This window comes from Eubalaena glacialis, chromosome 2, assembly GCF_028564815.1.
Source record: "Eubalaena glacialis isolate mEubGla1 chromosome 2, mEubGla1.1.hap2.+ XY, whole genome shotgun sequence".
Lineage (NCBI taxonomy): Eukaryota > Metazoa > Chordata > Mammalia > Artiodactyla > Balaenidae > Eubalaena > Eubalaena glacialis.
The window spans coordinates 5,700,625-5,727,579 of NC_083717.1; the positions used below are offsets into that span (position 1 = coordinate 5,700,625).

Here is a 26,955-nt window from a genome sequence, read left to right on the forward strand (position 1 = left end):
GCATGTACAGCGGTGAGGAGTGGGAGTTTTAGAGTGTTGGGTGGGAATAGGTTGTTATTTGATGCAAACCAGAGCTTTCTCTTTTTATCAAACCAACAATTATTGAATTTCCAATCTTGTTTTCCTTTTTCTGAGGCTGATTGCTGGGCTCCTCTAGCCAGTTTTTCTAAATTTCCCTTTGGACCACGACAGAAGTTTGGCTGCTATTGGTCCCTTTAAGGGCAACATTCCTTACAGAAATGTCAGCAAGGTGATTTCCCTTAGCTTCCAGAGAGTCAAGTTCAGAATACCCCAGAATCTTAATAATAGCTAAAGTGGCAGGTGAAATTATTGCATCCAATATTTCCTAAACACAGGGGCCATCTTAAAATTTTTTTCCCACTGGACGTAAGGAAGCCACATTGCTTCCACAGTATTCCAAAATTATGAGCTACTCCAAAAGCATATCTACTATCAGTATAAATATTGGCAGTTTTGTCCTTGGCTAAAGTATAAGCCCATGTAAAAGCATGTAATTCAGTCTGGGCTGAAGTAACCATAGGTAAAGATGCTGCGTCAACAACATCAAAAGGAGTCTTAATAGCATACCTAGAACTGTATTTGCCATTATCACCTTTTAAATGAGAACCATCAGTGAACCATGAGAATTCCCTGTAGATCATCCTGAGGAGTCAGGAGGTGGTGCATCAGTGTTAAGCGTCATGAGGGACTTTGCTGGTGACGGAGGGAAGAGGAGCAGCCGGGTTAAGGTTATTACAACGTAAGAGAGTTATGTGAGGAGCAGTTAACCAAAGGACTTCATAGGAGGTGAGGTGGCTGGCTGGGAAATGTTGAGTGTGATGAGAAGTCAGAACTTCTACTGTATGAGGTACAAAGATGGTTAAAAGGGATCTCACGATAATTTTCTCGGTGATCTTAACCAAAAGGGGAGTGGCTGTAATGGCTTTAAGGCAAGGGGGATATCCCCATGCTACAGGGTCCAGTTGCTGGCTATAATACCCTATGGGTCAATGGTGGTCTCTGTGTTTTGGGATTAGTACCCCAAAGGCATTCCCATTCTTTTCATATACAAAAAGGAAAAAGAGAATCTGATCATTGGGATGCCCAAGGGCAGGTGGATTCACCAAACTCTCCTTTAGGGCCTTGAAGACTATGTCATCTGTTTCTTCTCTTAAAATTGCATTGAGGTTTTTATTGTTGAGTAAAACATACAGAGGTTTAGCCATAGGAGAGAAATTTGGAATCCAATTTCAGTAATAATCAACCAGCTGGAGAAAACTTTGCAGTTGTGCTTAGTTTGGGGTTTTGGGAAACTTAGGTCACCATGAAGTCTATCTGGATCTAGATATAGCCTTTGTTCTGATAGCAGATACCCTAAATATCAAACCTGGGTTTGGGCAAACTGCAATTTTCCTTTGGTTACCTTAGGTCCCTTTAAGGCTAAAAGCTTTAGCAAGATGGAGTCTTCCTGTGAGGAGGCTTGAGAAGGAGCGCAAAGAAGCAGATCATCCACCATTGCAACAAAGTAGTTGAATCTCTAGAGAACTTTGTATCATCCGGATCAGCCTTCAGGATTCCTGAGAAATAAGGACTCTGAGTAGAACCCTGAGGCATTGCTGTCCAGGTTAACTGTTTTTCTTCCCAAGTAAAGGCAAAAAGGTATTGGCTAGCTTCATAAACTGGAATACTAGAGAATGTACTACATGAATCAATTACAGTAAAGAATTTGCTTCCAGTTGGAATGATGTCAGTGTCATATAAGGGTTAGGAACAACAGAATGTCAAGAGATAACAATGTTGTTGATTGTTTTTCAGTCCTAGATAAACCTTCACCTTTGACCTGTAGGTTTTCTCACCAGTAAAATGGTAGTAGTGTTTCAGAGCACAGTACAAGGGATTATGAGGCCTTGAGCCTTATAATTTTCTATTAGGGGTTTTATACCTTGAAGATCTTTTTTTAAAAGGTGTTTGATTAATTCTGGGAAGAGGTTTTGAGGGGTCTACTTAAATCTTGATGGGAGGTTTGTCGTGAATTTTGTTGTTGTGAATCTCCAACATAAGTTGGAGATTTTGCCCATAAGGAAGGTGGTAGCTGATTCAGTAGAGACAAATGATAAATATTTCCAGAATCAGCTCTAGTACTATCAGAGGCAGAGGCTGCTTTATAGTAATGGGGTTGAGCACCGAGGGTGTGGCTCTGGTGTCAGTTAGGACTGGAAGAACTTCATCCCCAACCTAGAGAAATGTTTCTCCATGCCAACTAAGAGGGAGAACTGGGAAAAATCCCTGTAGTTCCTTGGAGCCCCATCAGTGAGAATTGGGAAGATGTTGAAAGGCTGCTTAGAGGGCTGAAGGCACCTGAAGCACTTAAATTTGTAACAATCTCTTTTCCAATGTCCTGGCTCTTTGCAATAATAGAGATTAATAGGGTTTTGGTTTCATTTAGGAACCTTCATTTGCTGGGGTTGAAGATTAAGAATTTTGGCAGTCTTCCTCTGAGGTGCCTCATCTAGAGTTTGAGAGAGCTGGTTTGCCACATTAACTAAATCTGGAATAAATATAGTTTCCCATTCTATCCTGGTCCTTTTTCCTAGAAGGGAAAGGTCTCAGTTCAGCCCATTAATAAACAGAGAGTTAAAAACTATCTGGGCAGAATCAACATCTAAAAGAAGACCAGAATTTTCTTTAAAAATAACCTGAAGTTGATTGTAATAATCATGAACAGTTTCATCAGATTTTTGTGTGTATGCCTGGATTTTGTTCCAATCAACAGGTTTTGGAGAAACCCTAGGAACTGCTTGATGAAGCTGCCTAGGGATTGGCCGAGCCTGATCATATAATAAGATAGCAGGCTGGGGACTTCCCTGGTGGTGCAGTGGATAAGAATCTGCCTGCCCATGCAGGGGACACGGGTTCGATCCCTGGTCCGGGAAGATCCCACATGCCGCGGAGCAACTAAGCTTATGCGCCACAGCTACTGGGCCTGCACTCTAGAGCCCACATGCCAACTACTGAGCCCGCATGCTGCAACTACTGAAGCCTGAGTGCCTAGAGCCCGTGCTCTGCAACAAGAGAAGCCACCGCAATAAGGAGCCCACGTACCGCAACCAAGAGTGGCCCCCGCTCGCCACAACTAGAGAAAGCCTGCGCACAGCAACGAAGAGCCAACACAGCCAAAAAAATAAATAAAATTAAAATTAAATCTTTAAAAAAAAAAAAAAAAAGATAGCAGGCTGGTCTCCCAGCTGTAATTCTAGAGACCTTTTAGGATTTCCCCCAATTAGTGGTTTTCATCCAATGCTGACCCTGGCCTTCACTGACCAGCATATGAACTAGCTGATATAAATCAGAGAAACCAGGTTGACAAGTTTGAATGACTATATTAAAATTTCCAGCAATTTGTGAGCATCTCCAGTTACTTTGGGAAAACCTTTGACTATGGATTGCAGTTCAACTTTAGGCCATGGAGTACAAAAAATTAAGGGTTTAACCTCTGGATTCTCAGAAGACTTAATTTTTTTTTTAATAGATCTTTATTGGAGTATAATTGCTTCACAATACTGTGTTAGTTTCTGTTGTACAACAAAGTGAATTGGCCATATGCATACATATGTCCCCATATCCCCTCCCTTTTGAGCCTCCCTCCCATCCTCCCTATCCCACCCCTCTAGGTCATCGCAAAGCACCGAGCTGATCTCCCTGTGCTATGCTACTGCTTCCAACTAGCTAACTATTTTACATTTGGTAGTGTATATATATATGGATGCTACTCTCACTTTGCCCCAGCTTCCCCCTCCCACTCCATGTCCTCAAGTCCATTTTCTATGTCTGCATCTTTATTCCTGCCCTGCAACTAGGTTCATTAGTACCATTTTTTTTTTTAAGATTCCATATATATGCGTTAGCATACGTTATTTGTTTTTCTCTTTCTGACTTACTTTACTCTGTATGACAGACTCTAGGTCCATCCACCTCACTACAAATAGCTCAGTTTTGTTTCTTTTTATGGCTGAGTAATATTCCATTGTATATATGTGCCACATCTTCTTTATCCATTCATCTGTCGATGGACACTTAGGTTGCTTCCATGTCCTGGCTATTGTAAATAGAGCTGCAATGAACATTGTGGTCCATGTCTCTTTTTTTTTTTATTAATTAATTAATTTATTTTTGGCTGTGTTGGGTCTTCGTTTCTGTGCGAGGGCTTTCTCTAGTTGTGGCAAGCGGAGGCCACTCTTCATCGCGGTGCACGGGCCTCTCACCACTGCGGCCTCTCTTGTTGCGGAGCACAGGCTCCAGACGCGCAGGCTCAGCAGTTGTGGCTCACGGGCCCAGTTGCTCCGCGGCACGCAGGATCTTCCCAGACCAGGGCTTGAACCTGTGTCCCCTGCATTAGCAGGCAGACTCTCAACCACTGCGCCACCAGGGAAGCCCCCATGTCTCTTTTTGAATTATGGTTTTCTCTGGGTATATGTCCAGGAGTGGGATTGCTGGGTCACATGGTAGCTCTATTTTTAGTTTTTTATGGAACCTCCATACTGTTCTCCATAGTGGCTGTAAACAGACATATTCTGACAAGTTCAGAGGAAACGGGAATGGGAAGAGTTTCACATGGGGAAGCTCGGTAAGAGAATTAGTATGGGGGAATTGGCAGTATAGAGGAGGCATAGGTGGTGTAGCAAGGAAGGAGGAAGATGGCCCCGGAGATGAGGTCTGACCATGAGGAGCCAATGGAGAGACCGGATGGTGCTGGAAGAAGAGCCTGAGGTGTTGGGAGCCATTTTATCTCTCATTAATCATGTTTGCCTCAGTTAGCCTTAAAATCTTATCTTGTAGAGAGGCAATTCTAGGCTCCAGATAATGTTGGGAAGCCTCAAAATACCAAAGTAAGTATTCCACTCATTTCTGGAAATTTTTGAGCTATTGTAGTCTACTTTGGTTCTAAGAAAATTAAGTTTGGGGATTTCAAAAGTTCCCCATAATGGCCATTGATATCCTAAATTGCCTTTGATTGGGTTGGTCCATTTAGTTAGAAATGTGCATGAGGAAGGACTTTAGTCTTAAACATCAGATCTATCAGAGTCCCTGTTGGGGGTGTGGGTACTCTCAAAAACTGGACTTCCATTTCTCAGAGGTTTTTCTCTAAAGTAAAAGGACAATTTTCAAACATTTTACAACACAAACAGCTCAATTCAGACAGCTTGGAAGCCTGAATAACAGCCAATTCTAAGGAAACGTCTTGGTCCTAGAGGAGCCAGGCCAAAGGTTTTTTCAGCCAGTGTCCAGAGAATAGCCCTTTGCAAAGGAATATGCTGAAGGCTGGACAAAAACTGGCACAGTTTCAGTGAAACAACCCCTGCTCCTGAAGGAATGGGTCGAAGTCTAGCCAGTTTCAGTTGAAACAGCCTGATCTCAAATCAGATAGAAGTGCCAAGTGAATACTCATGTACAGAACAAAGCATTGACCAGAAAGATGAAGCTTTGAAACAGATTCCAAACAAAACCTGGAGAGCTTCAAACGCTAAGAGAGTGTGAGGTCGGATCCAGGAGAAGGACATACCTTTAAACTCCAGGGTTGGCGAGAAAGACAGTGAGTGACAGTGGGCTGGATTTGTGGGTACCATACCTGTTTGCTTATCGAACCAATGAAATGTTGATCTGAAATAAATAGAATGCCAGATATTTCTCCATCAAAGATGGGTTTATTCAGGATCAGCAGAGAATTGCAATTCAGGGTCTGCACCTATGGTGAACCCCTGCAAGTCCCTGCACAGCAGGAGAAGGAGGATGCTTTTATACAGGGAAAAGGAAGCTGGGAGGGCTGCAGTAAACAAAGAGTCCATGGCTTCTTATTGGCTGAGACCATGCCAAGAAAGAAGAGGAGTCTTTCTTCTTCCTCTTGGGCTCCGCTACCTTCACAGGGTGTGAGAGCTCCTTCTTCTGGTTTCTCAGCTTTGTATAACTGAGGTATCTGTTTATTAATTTTTTACAGAATTTAGTGGTTGATTTGTAAAATCACTCTCATGTTCCTCGTTGAACTGTAAGCCTTTTTGAATATGGACTATTGACATGCAATCAACAGTAGGATCCTGCCACATTCTGAGTGGTCTTAGGTTAAATTTAACACCAATAATATATTTTCTGGAAGTTGTTAGTGAAAAGCACATGGTAAGTGAAATGGGACCTTTAATCCCATCAGGAGAGAGGTACTTGTGACATGCCACACTGGTAATGAGTGCTTAATAAATATTGCATGATAAGACATTGGTATTTATAAATTTATTTATTTATTTATTGGCTGCATTGGGTGTTCATTGCTGTGTGTGGGCTTTCTCTAGTTGCAATGAGCGGGGGCTACTCTTTGTTGCGGTGCACGGGCTTCTCATTGCAGTGGCTTCTCTTGTTGTGGAGCACAGGCTCTAGGCGTGCAGGCTTCAGTAGTTGTGGCTCGCGGGCTGCAGAGCACAGGCTCAGTAGTTGTGACGCACGGGCTTAGTTGCTCCGCGGCATGTGGGATCTTCCCGGACCAGGGCTCGAACCCGTGTCCCCTGCATTGGCAGGCGGATTCTTAATCACTGTGCCACCAGGGAAGTCCCAAGACATTGGTATTTAAATTGCCATTTTAAATTAAAAGTTATTTGTTTTACTGTATTATAGATTATTGGGCTTTGGTTGGGGTTGATAATTCTGTCTTGAAAAGAATATAAGAAGTAACTTGCTTGGAGAGAAGAAGATTGTTTTGGAGACACTGCTCTGTTTATTCAGAAAAGTCTTGCTCCTCTTCTAGACATGTCATTCTGTGCATCAGGAATGGATTTTTAAACATGAAAGAGAAGTCCTATTTGTGGACCACATTCAAACATCTCAAGTTACTTTCTTTTAGCCCATCAATCAGACAGTGCCTCTTCAGGGTCCAGCTGGCATTGTGTCAAAACAAAGACACCCTCTGAACACCTGAAAGGCAATACAAGTTTAAGTTGCCACGTGGGAAAGAGGTTTTGTTTGCTTTTGTCTTTACTAAAAGCACAAAGTTTTGTATGGGAAAAAAATATATATATATATGTGACCATATATATATGACTATATATATATATTTCTTTATTCAGCAAATATTTATTAAGCCCCTACTTTATACACATAAGCACTTGTTACACCCTTGCTAGATGCTTCGTATATAAAGCACATGTTACTCCCATAATTGATGTTTTATATCCAATGATGAATAAACCATGAACATTGTTCTTATGATAAAGTCCAAAGTCCTTCACATGGCTTAATAGGCCTCATAATTGCTAGATCAAAGGGCTTTTCTGGTCTTCTTCCTCTTAGTCTTTACCACATTTACATTCTTGAACAATCTGATGTTCAGTGGTTCTCAGGAACTGGGCCAGGTACTGGGAATGTTTAAGACCGACAAGATCCCATTTCTTGTTAAGTTACTAATAAGTTAATGTCAAGAAGCTATTTGTTTAAAACCTAAAGAGATTCATTTCATCTAATCATATCCATATAGGGCCATAGGTGTGATTAAAGATGTTAAATTTTAAATGTATACCACAAGGCTGATGCATACCTGACGTTCAGTGAATGTTAAATTCTCTCACTCTGCCATTTCTAAAGTATCTTGTGTGGCAGTTCAGAGTTAAATCCAAATGAACAACACTGGGCTTTCCTCCTAGAGGGTGGAAGATAAACACAAAAAGCCAATTTCATTCATTTTACTCTTCAGTGGACACTAAATCCTGATTATTGTATAAACAGATCTTAATGCTTCATCTTTTTCCTTTCTCATCCATAAGAAGTTAATTTTGATTATTTTGTGTTCCTTGCTTGAGTTTTATTTTTAAAGTATAATCTGTGGAATGCAAGATGCTCCTCTCTATGCAGATGATAATGAGAAGGGCTTTATGGCCAGGCCTCTGAGTTATTTCTGCCCTGGTCTAAACTATATCCAGATGGCTGCTTGGAAACTTCCCCTGGGGTGGGTGACAAGCATATGAAAAACATATGGAATATGTCAAGTTCTAAAATATGGGGTTTGGATTGTGGACACGGTGGTGAAATCGAGTAGGGAGAAAAGCTGGAGAAATTATGGTTGCATCTATAACACAAAAGGAGGGGGGAGAAATAAAACCCCAAAAGAATTTTTTTATAAAACAGATATTTAAAGGAATTAACAGAAAATATATTTTATGCTGGCAGAGTCCTTTTAAAATGCTATTGATTTAGGTTCAAGAATCAAAATGAGATAATGAGAAACAGTGATTGTACTATTTTTGTTCCACATCATATTTTTACCAGCAGATCTGAGCCAAAGTGTTTGGAAAGAGGATGGATTTCTTATAAAATGAACTGGACTAAACCAAAGACTTCCAAGAACAATAAAACTTTTTAAAAAGTCTAATTTGATTCTTACAGGTATCATCCTACCATCCTTTCTAATGAAATGTCTTTTGTGACATTTAGCATTGGATTATACCAGTCTGGTACAAAAAAACAGAAAAACCTTGCACTTAGTGATCTTCTAGACCATTGGACCAAACTTTATTGTGCATGTTGATCACCTGGGATCTTGTTAAAATTCATATTCCGATTCAGTTGGTTGGTGGGGCCTGATGCTTCATTTCAAACAAGCTCTCGGGTGATGCTGATGCTGTTAAACCACGTGCAGCATTTTGAGTAGAAAAGATTTAGGGGCAATTTCATATAAATTGCCTGCTGAGGAGAATGATCACCCCTTCTTCTTCTGAAAATCAGAAGAACACAATTTTAGCATATTGTACATTGTTGATAATGTTATGATGATCATAATAAAGCTGAGCCTGAGTTTAAGAGCCAAACTTGGCAACTATTCTAAGGGTGGATTCAGAACAATTATTTGCCAGAAATGATTGTAGATATGAACTTTGTCTCATGAAGCATTAAATTGTCAAGGAGGACAGTGGAGGTAAGACAAATGTGTGGTTTGTTTAGCCTGATGTGGATCTTTCCTGATTTCTTCTGTGCTCGGTTATCAGTCACAGCTTGCTGCTAAGACTAAGTCTGAAATATAGATCCAGATGATCTACACTGTAATAACCCGCCTTGGTGGGATTGTGAGAGCCACAGACTCACTGTCTGGCTAGAGGCCTACCAGCGCTAGTATCTGGCTTGAGAAGCCAGTGGTAGAGCAGAGCTGACCGGTTTGCTCCAGGGCTCTGGTTGGCAGTGAAGGCTCAGAGGTGAGCCTGATACGTTGATCTCAAAGTGGGCAGTGAGGTCCCAGAACCTCCAGGCTGGTCAGCTGTACCTTAAGCATCCTAACCTGTTAGCTGAGATAGAGCCCCGGGAGGGCGCTGTACTTAGCATCATGTGAAGTCTTGCTCACATAATGTTGAGCAGTGACTGAAAGATACACAGCAAGGAAGGAAGTTTTCTATTCTCAAGACTTTTTTTTTCCTTCCCAGTAGTTTTTTCTATAGTCTTACTAGGCCATTCTTTCTTCTTCTCTTTATCTTGTCCTTCTTCTTCTCAGCAAAAATTTCTTTCACTTACTTTTGAAAAAAAGAATTGTTTGCACTCACTTCATTTACTTAAAAAAAAAATTAAATTGCTTTTATATTTAAAAATTAATTTTAAATAAATAAAATATTACAGGGCAGTGTCACATTCCCTTACCTTCTCATCACAGAGATGACCCATACTCTGAATTTTATGTGTATCACGTCTATGCATGTCTATATCCTTTTATTATATATATGTATCAATAATATGTATAAACATGTCTCCATACACACTACATAATATTGCTTTCTGTTTTACATTTTACATAAATGCAATCATACTTATTGATTTTACTGGAAATACATTGAATTTATAGATTAATTTTGGGAGAATCTTTATTGACTCTGCATACTGAACTTGGAGTATCTTTCCATTTATTCAGTCTTCTTTTATGTCCTTCACTAAAATTTCGTATTTTTTCCATAAAAGTCTTATAGATATCGTGTTACGTTTATTCCTAGGCATCTTATTTTTTGTTGCTATTAAAAATGGCTCCCATTTAAAAATTATGGATGTACCCTGTCCAACTTACCTAAAAGAACCCTCCTTAATCACTTGGTTTTTTCCTCCTAGAGCATATCACTACCTTATTATATTTCTATTTATTTGTTTATTATCTATCTCTCCTTCTAGAATGTAAGCTCCCCGAAGGAAGGAACATTGTCTGTTTTCTTCATTGTCCTGTCCCAGTGTCTGGCAATATAGTAGAGAGACAAATATTGTTGAATGAGTGTTGACTAAGTTACATCTCGTAAATTTTCATTTGCTGGTATAAGGAAACCCTATTAATTTTTGCATATTATCTTATCCTGCCACTGTTCCATTCTCTAGAAACACCAAAAATTTTGTCTCTTGTCTGCTACTCTATCTTCAGTGCCTAGAAAAGGACCTGACATGTTAAGGTGCTCGGTAGATATTTATGAATGAATGAGTGCTCTTGAATATTGATTTATAGCACTTCCTTTCCAATTCTTACAACCATACCCTCTTTCCCTGTCTTATTGCCCTGGAGAACCCTTCGGTATACTATGCAACAAAGTGATGAGAGCAAGGTTTCTTGTGTTGTTTCTTATTTAAAAGAAATGTTTAAAAACTTTTACCTCTAAGTATTTTTGCTGTAGGTGTTTGGTGGGCAATTCTCATCCAGCTGAGAAAATTTCCCTCTATTCCTAATTTTCTAAGAGTTTTTATTTTTAATTAATTAATTTATTTATTTATTTTTGGCTGTGTTGGGTCTTTGTTTCTGTGGGAGGGCTTTCTCTAGTTGTGGCAAGTGGGGGCCACTCTTCATCGCGGTGTGCGGGCCTCTCACTATCGCGGTCTCTCTTGTTACGGAGCACAGGCTCCAGACGCGCAGGCTCAGTAGTTGTGGCTCACGGGCCTAGTTGCTCCGCGGCATGTGGGATCTTCCCAGACCAGGGCTCGAACCTGTGTCCCCTGCATTAGCAGGCAGATTCTCAACCACTGCGCCACCAGGGAAGCCCCCTCTAAGAGTTTTTATGATGAATGGGTGTTCAGTTTTAGTGAATGCTTTTCTGCAATTGTCACTGATTCTCCCTTCATATATTTTTGCATCTGTTTTTCTCTTTAAATCTTTGTGTGTATGTGTGTGTGTTGAATTGTTGTAATAGATCTTTTCATCTTAAACCATTGTGAGTCCAACCTTATTAAGATTTACATATTTTACAGATTGATGGATTGATTTAGCTAATATTTTATGTAAGATTTTTCATCTGCATTAAGTGAGATTGACTTAAACTTTTTCTTTCTTTGACCTCCCTTGACTGATTTTGCTCCCAAGATTATATTAACTTCATTAAACAAGTTGGACTCTGTCCCCTCTTTTCTATTTTTTTTTTTTTTTTTTTTACAATATACACAAGATTAGGATTGGGATATTGATTTATTGAAGCTTTGGTAGAGTTCCTCTATAAAATAATCTGGGCTCAGGTATTTGTTTCCTTTTGTCTGCAGGCAATTTTTAATACTGATATTTATTGATTTAATGGTATTTTTAGGTTTTTCCATTTTTTTCTTCAACTAGTTATATTATTGTATTTTTATAAAAATTGTCTAAGTTCAAATTTAGTGGCATAGGTTTTTAGTAAATTTCATTATAATTTTAAAAATTTCTAGTATATCTGTTGTTTTGTCCTTTTCTTATTAGTAATATTGCTCACTTAAGCTTTCTTCTGTTATTGGTCAGTCTTATTGGAGGTTTATACTTTGTTAGTCTTATCAAAGGAATAGCTTTTGGTTTTTTAATCTTTTCTAGTATTTTCTACATTTCTGTTTCACTAATTTCAGATGTTGTGTTATTTCTTCTACTTCCTTTATGGGGTTTGTATGTTTGTTTTTTGTTTTACTAACTTCTGGGATTAAACATCTAGTCCGTTTTTCTTAGTATTAGTTCTTTTTTACCATAAACATTTAAGGCTATAAATTTCCCTCTAAATAATGCTTTGACTACACTCCCTAAGTTTTATGGGCCCAGCACACTTCTACTGCTCAACTCTGCCTGTTTTAATACATAATGTGTTCACTCTCATTCAGTCCTAGATATATTCTAAATTTCCATTATGATTTCTTGTTTAACACATGGTTTATATAGAAAGTTGTTTTACATATCCAAATTACAGGATCTTTTTATCTCTTTATTACCCTGTTCTAATTTTATTCTATAGTGGTCAGAGAACATATTTTTTAATAGTTTTAATATTTTCTGAGATTTGATTTGTTGTCAACTATATATTGATACATTTTTATGCATGTTAATGGGCACATGAAAAATATAAATATAGAGAATTTATAAATTCTAATTGTTGGGTGTTATAGAAAACTTGTTATTGTCTTGTTGTTATTGTAATTCATTGTCTTATGGAAATCACCAAAAATCATCTAATTTGCTCCTTAATATGTGTGAAAAATAATCCTTTAGTGGACCCTCTAAAACTGCTCCTTTAAAAGTTACTAATTTACTTTGAGTAACCAAATCCTATAGCCCAACAGTCCCCAACCTTTTTGGCACCAGGGACCGGTTTTGTGGAAGACAATTTTTCCATGGACTTGGTGCGGGGGTGGTGGTGGGGGGATGGTTCAGGCGGTAATGTGAGTGATGGGGAGCGATGCAGAGCAGCAGATGAAGCTTCATTTGCTTGCCCGCTCGGGGGTTGGGGACCCCTGCTATAGCCTGTTCTTAATCCTGGATCATTCTGTCATATGATACCCTTCATCACTCTTTCCTTAATTTTCTCTTGGCTTCTGTGACATGACACTGATCTTGTTTTTATCCTACTTTCCAGACTATTCCTGTGTTTATTGCTTCCTCTTCCTTTCACTGAACTCAAAATATGGGTGTTCCCTAAGCTTCTGCTCTTATCTCTTCTCTCTCTCTCTATGTATCACTCCCCACTTTTTCATTTCTAAACCCCCAATCTAGCCATGTTTTCAGCTATTTTCATATGCGTAGAGGTGATTTCCAAATACAGCCTCAGAGTCTCTTCTGAAGCCCAAACTTGGCACCATGAATTGGGTTGAATTGGCTTTATACTTGTGGATCCTTCTCTGGACCATCTCTTCTGTTCCATTTATCTATTTGTCTACCCTCCCACCAACACCATATTACCTTGATTATATCCAAGTTTTTTAAGCACTGAGGCCAATTTTTAAAAGCATTCATTTAGCATCTACATGTTTCAGACTCTTTATATATGTGACTAATGACAATTACATGAGGTAGATCTTATTTCCCACCCTCCATTCCCCCATGTCATCATAATTGCAGAATATAAAGAAGTTGAATATGCCATGCTTAAACACTAGCCTGTTTTAGTGCAAATGCCATGTTCTTTCTACCTTTACAGAAATTAAGTACAGATGCCTTTGATTGGCATTTAAGCTCTCCCAAAATTAACCCATCATACTGCTCCAGCTATGTCTTCTAATGTTTTCTTAAAGGTACTCAGTATTCTAACCAAATGAGACCTTTCACAGATTTCTAAATATGTCCCACTCTTTCTGCACATGTGCTTTGGTTAGCACGCATTCCCTGCCCACCATTTTTACACCTTAAATCCAGCTAATGTTTACATTTCCATCTTAAAAAAAAATCTCTCCATCAAGCTATTACTGAACCTCACAATCGCATGTGATACCTCTGCCTCAAAATAGCTCTGATGGCATGATATTCTGCCTTCTAACATGTTTTTTTCTATCTTCTTGCCCAATTTTCCCCCAGAAAGAAAACTCCCCGAAGGCAGTGTATTAATTGTCTTTGTATCTCTTGAATCGCCATTTCAACAAATTTGAGTGTAAGAAATGTTTTGAGTTAGCTAAAAGACACTGTGATTAAAGTTAAAGAAAAAAATTGAAAAGCAAACAGGTCAGCCAGCAAGTGATTCAGGATAATCCCAAGATTTATTTTATCAGTTAAATCCCTAATTTTGTTTTTTCCAATCAGAACTTTCCAGGTGGAGGAGTCTCAAGACTGTAGCAGAGATTTTGTGGAGATCCGGGAAGGAAACGCCACTGGTCGCTTGGTGGGACGATACTGTGGAAACGTCCTCCCTCTCAATTATTCATCCATTGTTGGGCACGTCCTATGGATCAGATTTGTCTCCGATGGCTCAGGCAGTGGCGTGGGCTTCCAGGCTGCATTTACCAACAGTGAGTTGGTTCTGTTTTAGTGATGGCTTCCAGAATGTGTCCTACAAACTAGAAGGATAGCACTGTTTTCAGTAATGCATTAAGAACAATTCCCCTATATTTAATGTCTCTGTGGAATTACTTTATTATATAATGTACTAGAAAAATTAAATTATATATGAATGACTCATTAAGAGCCAGGGTGAGCATTCTCAGTGGTTCTAACATTCTTTTAAAGCTCTAGTGTCTACCTAATTTTAAGTTAAACATTTTTCATGATATTGCAATAGAGAGTTTTCTAATGTATCATCGTTTCAGTTTTGTATACTTACATCAAATGTGTTTCATTTGATCCCGTAAACTCTATATTCCTCAAATTAAAAATGTTTACTCTGGTACAAACGAACCCATTTACGAAACAGAAATAGAGTCACAGATGTAGAAAGCAAACTTACGGTTACCAGGAGGAAAGGGGAAGGGGGGAGGGATAAATTGGGAGATTGGGATTGACATATACGCACTACTATACATAAAATAGATGACTAATCAGGACCTACTGTATAGCACAGGGAACTCTACTCCATACTCTATGGTGACCTATATGGGAAAAGAATCTAAAAAAGAGTGGATATATGTATATGTATAACTGATTCACTTTGCTGTACAGCAGAAACTAACACAAATTGTAAATCAACTATACTCCAATAAAAATTAATTAAAAAAACACAAGAAACGTTTACTATTACTTTAGGATATTCCTAAGTGCTCAGATATTGTAATAACAGGATATTCTTCTAATAGGATAAAATGTTAACTATTAATAGCTACTCTATATGTTGTTTGAAAATGTCAGTTTCTCTTACATAGTTAAAGAAAAAAAAATCATGTTTCGTTCTTTTTTAACATGAAGTAAAATAGGTAAACCAAAATTATAGAATAGGGCTGGTAATACCCCTTCCCAAGTCCCCAAGTTCCTTGGGGTCTGGGAACCCAGTTTTACATGGGACGCTATTGCTTGTTTTCACACCATGTAGTCTTCTAAGGAGATGGAATTCCATTCACAATATCACCCTTCTCCAAAGAATTAATAGATAGCAGAGAAACCAAAAGGGAAGCAGTATTTCTTTCAGTGTTCAGAAAAGAAATTGCAGTCAATTAAAAGTCCATCCTTTTCAACACCCCTTGCCTTTTGTTTCTTTCATTTGACTAAAGAGCTGTTCTAAGTAGGTCTGATTTACTACTCTGTTTTCCTTCCTAGTATTTGGCAATGATAATATTGTGGGAACTCAGGGGAAAATTGCCTCTCCCTTATGGCCCGGAAATTACCCCCCCAACTCCAATTACCAATGGATAGTGAATGTGAATGAATCTCAGGTTATCCATGGTAGAATCTTGGAGATGGACATGGAGGCAACACTCAACTGCTATTATGACAAACTAAAGGTGAGTTTCCAAGAGCAACTGATGTTTATACATTTTGGTGAATTGCTATTGGCAACCGTAGATCCAAGTTAATGTCTATTCAAGCATTTACAAGTCATAGGGGATGGTCTACCCTACATCATGAATACCCCTTCCAGGTTACCCGAACAATGGTAATTCTGGTAGTATAATTATTATCTTTGATTCTGTAACTAACTTTTTTTCCGCGTTATTGTAATTTTTCTGTTGGGCTTTATCTAAGCATGTATATGTGTCTTAATTAAGAATTTATTCTATCTTATATCCCATTACCCTGTTTATTCTCCTGTTAGAGTGTTAAAAATTTGAACAGTCATTTTAAAATAAGTAAATATAAGTATATAAAAATTGTGGTGATCATTGCCATCCAGACATTGGCAACTGCATCAATTCCAGAAACACTATCAGATTATTTTTTATCCAGCTTTATTGAGGTATATTTGACAAATAAATATTATATATATTTAAGATGTCCAACTAGGTCTTTTGATATATGACATTTTACAATTTTACATTGTAAAATATAATCACAATCAAGCTAATTAACATATCCATCACCTCAGATGGTTACCCTCTTCTTTCTTTGTTTCTGGTGTGGTGAGAACACTTAAGATTTACCCTCTTAGCACATTTCAAGTATATACATGGTAATATTAGCTATAGTCACATTGTTCTATATTAGATCTTCAGAATTATTAATCTTGCATAACTGAAGCTTTGTACCCTTTGACCATCTCCCTATTTCCCACTCCCCCCATCTCCTGGTAAACACCATTCTACTTTCTGCTTCTATGGGTTTCACTATTCTACTATCAGATTCTTGAGGGCCAAGATTCTGTCTTATTCATTTTAGGTCCACAGTGCTTCACATAGAACCTAGTACTTGATAGATGCTCAGTAAGTTGGAAATAATTATTAGCTAATTTGAAATCTGAGCTTATATAGTAGCTTCAATAGAGAAATATGTAATAACACTTATAACGAACTTGTTCAAATTATTTACAAGATGGAGGGAAGGATATGAAATGTAGTTGGAGAGATCCATCCACATGTGAAGAAAAAAATAAACATGCCCAAGATTACGTTTTTGGAAACTATCACAAAATATGTCTCTAACTACGTAATCTAACATTTTCAACCAAATGAAAGAGATTTCTTGCATGCTTTGAGTATGCTGAGCCCTCACAAGCTGTGATTCTTTTGTTGTTATTAATTCTGCTTCTTTACTTCTTTGGAAATGTGAACTCCTTCAGGATACCTGGCTACTTTCTCTCATTAGACTTTTCCTTTTTCTTGTTACTTTTCCCCTTTCTTCCTAGTTCCTCCCTTTTGAGGCCCCAAAGCACATTTAATAAGCACTGTTGTGCCACTATCCTCGTTCCTACTTTTCCACCCATAAATTTTACTGTAAATCGAATAATGAGTTATATCACATGGAACATGGTTACTAATATAATTCTGCAGGAAAGATATAGATAATTTTAAAACACATTTAATTACTTGCAATCATAGTTTATACTTCATGACACTTTCTATTTTAAACTGATATATAATGTTTACTGGTTTATCATTTTTTCCATGATGATAAAATTATAATAAGTTATCCTTTTGGTTTTCTATTTATGAAGAAAAATAGAGGTGATTGCCTGAGTTCAGTGCTCTATTATCTGTCTTTTCCATGCAGATTTATGATGGGGCTGGCATTCATTCCCGCCTGATTGGCACCTATTGTGGTACCCAGACTGACTCTTTGAGCTCCACTAGAAGTTCTTTGACATTTCAGTTTTCTTCTGACTCTTCAATCTCAGGGAAAGGATTCCTTTTGGAGTGGTTTGCAATGAATGCCTCTGTTGGACCTTTACCTACGATTGCTACAGGTGTGTTTGGTAATAAATGAAATTCTTTTTAGGGGCTGATATGTGGAGAGTAATATTTCAAAGGTTCCTACTAATAAGGGCCAAATACACAAATGAATAAGAAGAGTAATTACAGTCTCAAAACCCTTCCTCCATATGTTCAGGTGTCCTTTTAATTTCATAAATACTTAAAGATTAGATGTTTATTTCAAAAAATGCTGGTTTTGCATTATATTTTCCATAATAATTAAGGGTTTGATGTCCATAACATATTCTACTTACAATTTCTAGAAATCACTTTAGAGATCTCTGAAAGTTTGGTTTGCAAATACCACACTCACACACACACACACACACACACTAGGATTAACTAATGGAAGTAACTGTTTTTCCTCTATGTTACATTTTAAGTGTGCCTTCAGAAATGCTTCACTGTGTCCTTAGCTGGTTGTAAAACCTCATGTTTCAAGGTAAAGTTGGCCTAAATTTTAAGCTTCATTTTACTATTTTTAAGACATTTTAAATTCCCTCAGTAAGCTGTGTTTTGGGAGACTGCGCTTTTCTTTTGAAAATTTGTTTAAACACTTTTGAATGGCTCTTGTGAATTTGAGGGTTGACACAGAATAAATTCAGCAGATATTTCTCATGGCATATTCTCACTCCTTGAAATGTTTGATTGGGACATATTATCATAGGATCTCATTGAAGAATATTCAGACTTTGAACTTGTTCTAAGACTAAACAGACCCTAAAAGATTAGAGTCTGTTTGCTTCTAGCTTCTTGGGAATTTGTACCAGCAGAGATCACAGATGAAGGTGTAATTCATACTTATATTTATTTAATGCCTCTTAGCATTCTGTCCTGAGATGTTATTTTCACCTCTCTTGCAAGGTGCTTTCATAACATTGACTATGAAACTCTTCCTTAAAATATTAATCTATTTATCTAAGAGCAAAGAGCCATCAGCAAGATTGCCAAATGTAATTCAGAGCTATCCATTTAAGACTGGATAGCTCTTATAAGTAAACTTGAGTTAAGCTTGTTTTATGTCCACAAATCTCAAGTTATAGAAGAAATCACTCATGCAAAACATTATATCAATAAGTATATTGTAGTATTCAAAAAAAAAAGTTCTCTTCTCATACATATATTCCATAATTATGTGATTTAAGTGGATGAGTGAGTATAGTGTAGTATCATAAATCTCATTTCTCTTAATGAAAAACAAGCAAAGGAAAAAATAAGAGGATAAGAAAATTTTATAGTTTACTAGTTACCTAGTTGGTGTAAATGATTATCTCATGATCATAGCACACTCTGACACTTTCATTAAAGTGAAAAAAAAGCTTACTGTTTTAAAATGTATTAATATATTGAACACTGTAACATTAGCATTCCTTATGCAAACATACATTAAATTTAATTCAACAAATATTTATAGAGGGTTTATTATAGACATGCTGAGGTAAGTGTATAACCAACTAAGAAAGGAAACCAAGATATAATCTCTACTCTCCAAGAGTTTAAAAGTAATTGGCAAAGATAAAGCATTCAGTTAAATACTGATAGAGTAACTAAATGATTAAATGACAAAGCAAAAAGCAGTCAAAGGAAAATAAGCCTAATGTGGAGTAGGGTCATGTGAAGGAAATTAAACATGTCAAGTAGGAAAATATTAGCTTATCAGTCGGGACATATGTGGTTATGCTGCAGTAACAAATAATTCCAAACTCTGACTAGCTGAAAAACACAAGACTTCTTACTCGTTCATGTTACCCTCCTGGGTTAACTGGGTGTTGGATCTGACATTGTTTGGGACATTACCTGTGATCATGGCAAGAGGAAAGAGAGCCCTGGCATGCCTCAGTCTAAAAGTGTTCAGCTTAAAAGTGATACATGTCATTTTGCTTGTGATTCATAAAGCAGAACTGGTCAAATGGCCTCACCCAACTGCAGAAGTATTAGGAAATGCAATTTCACCATATGTTTGGAAGTGAGGAAAAATGGAATATTTGACAAACAGCACTAACAGCTTATAGTTAGTTAGTATGATAACTGCTTTTTAGAAATTCAAGATAAGAAATATTTTATGTAAAGGAAAATCTTAACATTTGAAGATATTGGATAATATTCGGATCTTATACTTTGAAATTGCTTTTGCTTTATTTTTTTTTTAAACTTCTACAGCCTATATAGTAATAGGATAAAGTAATTAGGACCTAGTCCTATAAATTTTACATTCGTTTCTTGGTGGCCCTAGCAACATTCAAACATGTATTGTATAAGAGTCATAAACTTCTGGAATGGTGGAGTAAAGCCCTCTGAAAATCTATTCTTGCAGAAAAACAATGAGAACACTGGCAAAAAAATTTTAAATCAACTTTTGAGAACTCTGGAAATTAATTAAAAATTGCAATAATCTAAAGAGTGTTTATTCAAGAAAAATGGTTCAGTCTGAGTGACAGTAGTCGACTTTCTGGCATCTTAATTTTCCCTGTTCTCATCTCTCTCCCTGTCCTAGCTTTGCAGTAACCTCACAATAGCCTCACAACCACATTAGCCGTGAAAATCAGCAGCCTAACAGCCATTGGAAGGGGTGGAGTAGATCTGGAACTCCAGAAAGCATCCTATCCCTAAGGAATTGCTTTTATTTAACCTGTCTGGCAGCTTCCTAGAAAAGCTCCATTCTCAGGACTTGTCTTCATCTGACCTGACTCAGAGTGTGCTCTGCGCAAAAGCCCTATCTCTGGGGTGTTTTTTAGAAATCGTCAGTGGCAAGTTATTTAACATCACAACTGCATGTGGCAGTGATTCCAGTTACAGCTAATAAGAGGCTGACCAAAAATGTAAAAAGAAAAACTGGGGAGTGATATATCCACAGGGGGCTTTGAAAAGCTTTGACATATTTCTGGGAGCATAGATGGCTCCACTCATGTGCAGGGCTATAAACATGCCCAACGTGAGACCCGAGAAGGCCCCAGTCTCTTACCTCTGTAGGATCTTGAGGCTCTGTGAAAGTAGAAAGTGAATTCTAGGCCAGAGTTATAAACTGTCTTCTAGAGTCATATAGGCATATCCCAATACACGCACACACACACACACACACACACACACAGTCACTCAGAAAAGTGAGAGAATTATTGGTTCAAGACATTTAAAGGAATCTCTGTTTAATCAGTTGTTGATCACTAACCTGAACACAGACTTTCAATGGTTACACACAACAATTAACACAGACATTACAGAATTAGTGCACAAAAGCCACTGAACAAAGAGCAGTGACAGCAAACTTTGGGGGAGGGGTTGATTTCCAGAGTTGTCACATTATGTTGTTTAAAATGTCTGGTTTTCAACAAAAAATTATGAGACACATGAAGAAATAGGAACGTATGGCCTATGCAAAGGAATATAAGCAATCCATAGAAACTGTCTTGGAGAAAGCCAAAATGTCAGACTTACTTAACAAAGACTTTAAATAAGCTATTGTAAATATGTTAAAGAACTAAAAGAAATCATGTCTAAAGATTTAAAGAAAAGTATGGGAATGATGTCTCACCAAATAGAGGATATCAATAAAGTGATAGATATTTTTGAAAGAAAAAACAACCAACTAGAAATTTTGGAGTTGAAATTCACTGGGTGGGCTCAATGACCGATCTGAGCAGGCAGAAGAAAGAGTCACTGAATTTGAATGTAGGTCAGTTAAGATTATCCTGTTGAGGAAAAGAAAGAAAAAGAATGAAGAAAATTATACAGAGCTTCAGAAACTATCACTTATACCAACGTATGTATGCATATTGAGAGTCCCAGGTAAAGAAAGAGGGAAAATTTGTAGTGAGGTGGATGGACCTAGAGACTGTCATACAGAGTGAAGTAAGTCAGAAAGAGAAAAGCAAATACCGTATGCTAACACATATATATGGAATCTAAAAAAAAAAAGAAAAAAATGGTCATGAAGAACCTAGGGGCAAGATGGGAATAAAGATGCAGACCTACTAGAGAATGGACTTGAGGCTATGGGGAGGGGGAAAGGTAAGCTGGGACAAAGTGAGAGAGTGGCATGGACATATATACACTACCAAATATAAAATAGATAGCTAGTGGGAAGCAACCGCATAGCACAGGGAGATCAGCTCGGTGCTTTGTGACCACCTAGAGGGGTGGGATAGGGAGGGTGGGAGGGAGGGAGATGCAAGAGAGAAGAGATATGGGGACATATGTACATGTATAACTGATTCACTTTGTTATAAAGCAGAAACTAACACACCTTTGTAAAGCAATTATACTTCAATAAAGATGTTTAAAAAAAAAAAAAGAGGGAAAGGGGAAAAAAGAATACTTGAAGAAATAAGGTCTGTACACATCCCAAATTTGATGAAAAATATTAATCTACACATCCAAGAATCCCCAAAGTTCCAAGTAGGATAAACTCAATGAGATCTATACCTAGACATACTGCTGTCAAACTATCAAAGCTAAAGAAAAGGGGTTATCTTGAAAGCTCGAAGAGAAAATCACTTATCTTGTAAAAACAACACTCAACAAGGTTAACATCTCATTTCTCATCGAAACCATGCAGGTCAGAGCAGTGGGATGACATAATCAATGTGCTGAAGTAAAAAGACTGTTGATCAAGAATTCTATAGCCAGAAAATGTATCCTCCAAACTAAGTAGAAATTAAAACATTCCCAGATAAACGGAAACTGAGAGAATTCATTGCAAGCAGACCTATGCTACAGGAAATGCTAAAGGGAGGCTTTCAGAATGAAATGAAATGACCCTAGCATGTCTTTACTGCTAGACAGTAGGTAGTGAAGACAACTACATATGTAAATATAAAGGCAGTATAAATGTACTTTCATCTGTAGCTCTTTTCTTCTGCTATCTGATTTAAAGACAGCTGCATAAGGCAATAATAATAAACTATGCTGATGGTCTTATAATGTTTAAATATATAATTTTATGACAATAATAGCATAAAAGATGGGGGTGGGTGGGAATGGAGTTATATTATAGCCAAGTTTTGTATACTATTAAAATTAAGTTAATATTAATCCAAACTACATTGTCTTAACTTAAGATGTTAATTGTAATCCTCTGAACAACCACACAGAAAAAACTCGAAAATATACAGTTAAATAAAGAACAAATGAATTAAAGTGGTATACTAGAAAATATGTATTTAACACTAGGACGGCTATAATCAATAAGACAGACAATAACAATTATTGACAAAGATGTGGAGAATCTGGGACCCTTGTACATTGCTAGTGGAAATGTAAAATCCTATAGCCACTTTGGAAAACAGTTTAGCAGTTCCTCAAAAATTGAAACACAGGGTTACCATACAATCCAGCAATTCCACTCCTAGCTATATACCTAAGAAAATTGAAAACATATGTCCACACAAAAATTTATACACGAATGTAGTGCAAAAGAGGAAAGAACCCAAATGTCAAACAGCTGATGAATGGAAAAACTAAACGTGGTATATCCGTATAGTGGAATACTATTCTGCCTTAAAATGAAAGAAGTATTGATACATGCTAGAATACAGATGAACCTTAGAATATTATGCTAAGTGAATGAAGCCAGTCACAAAAGGCCACATATAGTATGATTATATTTATATAAAATGTCTTAAATAGGCAAATCCATAGAGACAGAAAGTAGGCCAGTGGTTTCCATAGACTTGTGGAGTAGAGAACAGAGAATCAGTGGTAAAGAGTATCCAGTTTCTTTCAGGGTGGTGAAAATAATGTTCTAAAATTAGGTAGCAGTGATGATTGCAGAACTTTGTGAACATACTAAAAACCACTGAACTATTTAAAAGGATAAATTACTCTTTAAAAGGGTAAATTTTATGGTGAGTGAATAATAACTCAACAAAACTGTTATTTAAAAAGCAAAAAAACAAAACAAAACAAAAAGGCTGTTGTTATTATAAGCTCACAAACTTTTTTGAATGCTTCATTTCACCAAATTGAAAATTTTTTCAAAATTGCCTAATATAAATTACATGATGAATAGCTATGCTAAAAAAAGGTGAAGACTAAAGCACACTGGAAACATGAACAAAGTTCTACCTTGGTAACGATAATAATAGGGTCTTTCATACGGACTTACTTCATGCTTGACAAATAATAGGCACTCATTAATAATTGGGTTAAGTGGTAAAACTATGGTGAAAAAAGTAGAATACAGTGTGTTTTTCTTCAAAAAATTATGGAAATCACAGCTGTCTGAATCAGTGGATTTAATAAAATATGTATAAATTTCTTTGAGAAAATTGTTTTAATTGGTTATTTCAGTATAGAACTGAAATGCTACCTTCTTTTCTGCCAGAGGTATTTCAACGATGTTGCTTTTCATTCTGCAGGTGCTTGTGGTGGGTTCCTGCAGACAGGAGATGCTCCAGTCTTTCTTTACTCCCCAGGCTGGCCTGAAAGCTACAGTAATGGCGCTGACTGTATGTGGCTTATCCAGGCTCCTGATTCTACTGTGGAACTCAACATCCTTTCCCTGGACATTGAATCTCATAGTACATGCAGCTATGATAAACTTGTGATAAGAGACGGTGAGAAACATTTAAAAAACAAAATAAAACAAAACACTACCAAGTTTCAACCCTGACACACATTTAGTTACATTCAATTATAATCATACTTGTTTACTGCTTCCATCCATTTGCATGGAAATGCACAGGTATGATGGTCAGTAAAAGCATGAGATACTAGAATTGACCACCATTTCTGCAGAACATAGGGAGAGCATTAAATTGCCTGGAGCAAAATAATCCACACACTATGTTAGGGAGAGCATTGTATTCCCAAGAGGAAACACTCCCTGTGGTTTAAGTAGGAAATTATAATCTGAGTTTCCAGGTTGTGCTGCTTTCTTGTTGAAGGGCTATGGAAATAAATCTTGATATTTTATACCTATGGCTTTAAGATCCAAGTGTGAAAAGTATTTAAAATTGCAATGTATTCAAGTTTCTATTGTGTACTGAATCTCTGGGTAGAATTAAGGGCTAATATTTTTTCATCTTTTCCTCTGTACCCAGGTGTGGTATTGCTATGCAATGAGTGAGGGATATAAATAATGCTTCAATGCAAGATGCACGGAATTGTGCTTCACGATTTGCATGGGACAGAGGAGAATAGGGAGGCCATATCCTTTAGTCAGTGTCTCTTACAGTGAGGTCCCCAGATGGGCAGCATCAGCATCACCTGGGAGCTTGTTAGAAATGCAAATTCTATGCCCCACCCCAGACCAACTAAACTAGAAACTTGGATGGGTCCTAGATCTGTCTCCAGTTAAGGTTAAGATCAGGGTGAGGAGAGTAAGGCAGGATTGGACAAAGTACAGAGTCAGATCCTGTCTTTATTTAAAATTTTAATACTTTGTTCATTTTACATTAAATTTCAATTTTTGAAATATTGTACTAAAATATTTTTATCTTGACTTCTGAGGTCTCTGGCACTTCCTTAAGTTTTGCCCCCGATGTGAGGTGCTCCCCTTGCCTGACCCAGGTCCCTGCCTCCCAGTGGTAGAGTCTCTGAAGCTGGGGACCCACTGCCCTGCATGACACATATTGCAACCCCAGTGCCTGCCTAGACAGCAGGTGACATCTAGTGAGGTGTTAAACTGGAGGACAGAATCAAAGGGGCAGCTACTAGGAGTGCAGGCTCGGTGTTATGGATCTTATTTTCCAAGAGATATGAAAAGCATAGAGTTTTCTATGAACTTCTCAGTTTGTTAAATTTTGGCGATTAATGAAAAATGCTTCAGAGCATTTTTTTTTTTTTGGACCAAAACATGTGTTTGATTTTGGCCCACTGGTGGCTAATGTGCATTTTCATGTCCCCCTTATCCCCTTAACCCTAGACCCCCACTAAGTATAGTGAGAAAAATCAAATGGCAGAGGTGCTTTACTTTCCTTCTGTAGGAGCTGGGCAGTAAGTGAAGACTCAAGTCAGTCATACAAACATGATCAGATGGTAAACCATAACTTTCCCCCTTTTTCCTATCAACTATCTGCTCTCAGCACATTGCCCAGAGGAACTATCATCTTTCCTCTTATTTTTCTTTCTTTAGGAAAGAAACGAAAATCAGTAGACCCAACTCAGTCTCATTGAGAGATAAAATATACACATGTGAAATAAGTAACAACATATAATAAGCTTCAAAGCTTTGTGATGCAGTTAATTAGAGAATAAGTCAACAGATTTGGGGTGAAATGTGTAGCAAAATAGCATAATGAAGATAAGAATGCAAAAGGAGTCACAGATAAATTTCTGAATGATAAAAAATGCAAAACTTTCCAGAGGTCAGAACCCCTGTAAAGAATGCCTTTCCAAGCATCGTGTATTTATAGCTGTGCTAAATGAGTAAGTTTTAGGTTGTGGTCAATGTCAAAAAAGAATCATTTTGCTAGTTGAGTGAAAGGGCAAATTTCCTCATGTCTCATATTCTATTTTTGTCTTTTTTTAAGTTTCAAATTAATTAATTCTCTGCCTTAGGGAAAAAACAACGTGTTTTCCCAGCCAAGGAATCTAAGTCCTTGCTCCATTCAGGCTTTGACTGAGACAGTTGTTTTGATCAAAATTTATAATCAAGAGAAAAGCCAAAGGAAAAAGGGCCTTGGGGATTACCCAGCTCCCGTTGATGTCTCTGGAGGCGCACATTTGCTGACACTATCTTTTTTCATCCTCCACACATGGAGAGAACTGTGTTCTTATAATGGCAAAACAAACAATGAACAACAAAATAATGAAAAGAAAAAAGAAAACCCCTCTGAAGGTGAAGGCAGACTTCTGGGCAAATGACCTTATAACATTAGCATCGGATCCGGGGCTGAAGAATCAAACTTTTTTTTTTTAGATACTTGACCTTCAGCAGTCAGAATAGTTTAGATCAGTATCTACTGCACATATCGGCACTGGTCCTCAGTTACTTCCCAATATCACGTCCTCTCACTTTGAGTTTTCGTTCCAGGAAGAACTGTCAGCCAGTTTTTGGAAAGGCAGTGGGAACTGGCAAAGAAGTTGTTATTAAAAAGGTTAAAGAGAAAGACAGGCGGCACCGTTACAAACCGGAGCCACAATGATGTAACCCCTGGAATGTCCCTGTATTTGGTAATCCTGCTGCCTCCTAGGAATGCGGATGTTTTGAGAATAATGTGTGAGGCACTTTGGCTGGGTTGCAATGATGGTGGAGGATACTCTTTTTTAGAAATTGTTATTGGAGTTTAGTTGATTTACAGTGTTGTGTTAGTTTCAGGTGTACAGCAAAGTGCATCAGTTATACGTATGCCTGTATCCACTCTTTTTTAGATTCTTTTCCCATATAGGTCATTACAGAGTATTGAGCAGAGTTCCCTGTGCTATACAGTAGGTCCTTATTAGTTATCTATTTTATATATAGTAGTGTGTCTATGTCCAGCCCAA

General features: G+C 37.5%; 1 protein-coding gene across 1 annotated transcript in view; it reads left to right on the top strand.

Moving 5' to 3' along the window:
* CUBN (cubilin) overlaps positions 1-26,955 on the top strand; it is a 266,365-nt gene that overhangs the window by 148,193 nt on the left and 91,217 nt on the right. Inside the window, exons 37-40 of the mRNA XM_061178156.1 lie at positions 14,003-14,208; positions 15,446-15,630; positions 17,333-17,525; positions 23,886-24,083. Coding sequence (XP_061034139.1) covers positions 14,003-14,208; positions 15,446-15,630; positions 17,333-17,525; positions 23,886-24,083 — 782 coding nt within the window. The remainder of the gene's footprint in view (positions 1-14,002; positions 14,209-15,445; positions 15,631-17,332; positions 17,526-23,885; positions 24,084-26,955) is intronic.